Source organism: Equus quagga, chromosome 18 (genome assembly GCF_021613505.1).
Source record: "Equus quagga isolate Etosha38 chromosome 18, UCLA_HA_Equagga_1.0, whole genome shotgun sequence".
NCBI classification, from domain to species: domain Eukaryota; kingdom Metazoa; phylum Chordata; class Mammalia; order Perissodactyla; family Equidae; genus Equus; species Equus quagga.
The window spans coordinates 3,849,944-3,853,021 of record NC_060284.1 but is presented as its reverse complement, the minus strand read 5'-3'; the positions used below and the strand labels follow the sequence as shown (position 1 = coordinate 3,853,021).

General features: G+C 40.7%; 1 protein-coding gene across 1 annotated transcript in view; it reads right to left on the bottom strand.

Annotated features, from left to right (window-relative positions):
- Window positions 1-214, bottom strand: part of RAVER2 (ribonucleoprotein, PTB binding 2) — a 94,780-nt gene extending 94,566 nt beyond the window's left edge. Inside the window, exon 1 of the mRNA XM_046645827.1 lies at window positions 5-214. Within this exon, the coding sequence (XP_046501783.1) occupies window positions 5-214 (210 nt within the window). The remainder of the gene's footprint in view (window positions 1-4) is intronic.
- Window positions 215-3,078: the final 2,864 nt, after the last annotated feature.

Below are 3,078 nucleotides of genomic sequence, written 5' to 3'. Positions count from 1 at the left end.
GTGCGGGCGCCCCCGCCGCCCCGGACGCCCGGCCCGCTCTGCGGATGCGCCCCGGGGCGGCGGCTTCCGGGGCCTCGAACCCGGGCCCCCGGCACCCCCAGGCCCCCCCCCACGTGACGCCGCCGCGGGCCCCGGGCTCCCCTCGGAACTCCTGCAGACGCGAGCTCGGGCCCCCCAAACCCCGGGGGGCGCTCTGTGCTCGAGATGGGCGCATCTGGCAGGGAAGTTTGAGTTTACGGGGAAAGATACAATTTGAGATTTTCTAGGGAGCACAAAGAGAGATCTTCTGGCGGAAATTGTATGTATTTGGAATAACCTGATCGCAAAGTATTTTCCTAGCTGTGTATGGGGTAGGAGAAAGCCTGCGCCCTTCACCCGTCCCCGCAGGCCCTGTGGTACCGTTCCTGACATGTAAATCCTGGAGGGGTGCACATGCAACATAGAAAGCGAGGCCGGAACAAAGACTGAAATGGAAGAGGAGCTGTGGCGGAGGGCTGGAGAATTCGCCGCTTGGAACATTGTTTTAATTGAAACTTGGAGGGAGTGTTACATTGCAGAACTATACTTACTCGGAGTGATGTTATCAGATCAGACAATGTGGCAGCCTGTGACTGGCACGAGCCCAAATGACTATCAGCAGAGAGAACCATGCATCTTAACTAAGTATGTGGCATGCAAACACACTCACGAAAAAAAGCCGGTTTAACACCAGTATTATTCCATTAGGGGGAAATATTTTAAATAAATGTAACCAAGAAATAAAAACAAGGGACTAAAAAAAAGACTATGTATTCAGTACTTACACTGTGCCCCCCACATGTTTCTAAATACTTTACATCTATTTCGTTTACTCTTCACAATAATCCAGGTTTATTTTAGATTCTATTTTCCTCACTCTACGCATGGAGAAATGGAGTTTGGTATGCTCAGTTCTAAAGCCCAATGCTCTGAATAATATAAAAAGATTCACCTGTAATCCTGAACTCATGACTGCTAATATTCCTGAATTTATTCTCTGCCAGTAGATACTTGTATCATTAAAATGCTTCCGCGGTGCAGCCCTGTTTAGGCAGCACTATCCCCAACAGCGAAAGGGTGGAAGCAACCCAAAGGTCCATCTACCAATGAACAGATATGCAAATTTCTAGTACATACACACAATGGAATATTATTCGGCCGTAAAAAAGAATAAAGTACCCCTGTAAGGCAGAGGATCCTCCAAAACATTGTGCTAAGTGAAGGAAGCCAGGTACAAAGGTCACATGTTGCATGATTCCATTTATATGAAATATCCAGAAGAAGTAAATCCGTAGAGACAGACACAAATTGGCGATTACCAGAGATTGAGGGAGGAGAGAAAGGGAAGCAACTGATTACTCCCTACGGGTTTCCTTTTGGGGTGATGAAAATGTTTTGGAATCAGACAGAAGTGGCAGTTGACAAATCAAGTGAATATACTAGTCACTGAATTGTTCACTGTAAAATGATTATGTTATGTGAAATTTATCTCATAAAAAAGAATTTGTAATGATATCTTGCAGTTTACAGCTTTGTTACCTGCTTTTTACAGTGTATTTTCTGCGCCTCTTTCTTTGCCAATATAATGGAACATCATTATTTTTCATGGCTGCATATTATTCTATTGTGAGAAGTACCCATAATTTACATCATTAATCTCCCAGGATTCGACATTTTCATCTGTTGTAAGCAGCACTGAGATTAATATCTTTGTGTTTATATTCACAGATTCTTAATTTTTCCAAAAAATAAAGAACTAGAAGCAAAATTTCTTCATCAAAGAATAAGTATATTTAAAGATTTTTGCCGCACTTCCGAACTCCCTTGCTCAGTTTTCCCTACCACAGACATTGTCAGAGAGTGCATATTTTCCTGCTTCAGCCATGATAATTTGGTATCAAAACAATATCTCATTTTGGTTTTAAATTTTATTCCTTTGATTGAAAAGTTATGAGTTTAAACTCCGATAAAGCCCTCTTTTGTACGGCTGAGAGACTTCGAGAAGATTATTCTTTAAAGTGGGAAAGAAGCGTGAAGAGCCCTAGCACATCCTCTGACCTTGAATCACTCATTAAGTTTGAGAACATATAGTTATCCAAATGAGTACCGTCGTCTTGACAAACCTGTATTCGGTGTCTCTTATCTATTAGGCAATATACATAACGGCACTAAGAATACACAAATGATTTAATAGAGCTCCTGGAAGATAGGGGCTCCGTCTCGTTGGAAGAAAATTATACAATAATTATAATTAAAAGTGATAAATATGCAAATAGAAACATCAGGAGCAGCCCTGCAAAACAGTGATCTAAGTTTAATTTTAGTGATGTTGCTTTTGCTGAAATATTCTTCAAACTGCTTTTTTGGTATTGACTTTAGAATCTACGGCAAATTCTTCTGCATAGTTTCTGTGGTAGTAAATGTTAGAGATGGGTTTGACTTTTGGAAATAATTAAATGTTATTTGAAGCCAAGTCTGGTGAATGAATTGGGTGTTGATTATGCTCTTGGCATTATGATTATGTAATTGGAGTTTTGGGCCCCAAGTGGGACCTGATTACAGTGTTATCAAGTTATTAAACCAATTTTATTCAGTGGCTGCTTGGACTTGATTCTCCTCTTTGAACAATATTGCTGTGTCCTGTAGGGCAGTGACTTTCAAACTTTTTTAATCCAATCCAGTGGGAAATAAGTACCACAGTGGGAAATATATTTTATATCGCAACCTCATAAACATACATACAGTTGAAACAAAGATTGCACAGATCGACATACCCTTACCTGAGGCAGCACACTCTAGTGTTTTCTATCCTATTCCATTTTTGTTAAAAAAAAATCACTGTGGTGACACTAAATTGATTTCATGTGCCACTAATGAGTCGTTCCTCACATTTTGTTAAACACCGCTCTAGGTGTCAAATCACCTATCTTTCCTCATTGTTTTGGCTCAACTGTATTCAAGGAATTCAGGGAAGTGATAGAACCTACTGCTTTTAAATTATCTAACTGAATTGATTATTATTACCACATAAAAGAAGTGGATGGAAACTGCAAAGACTTG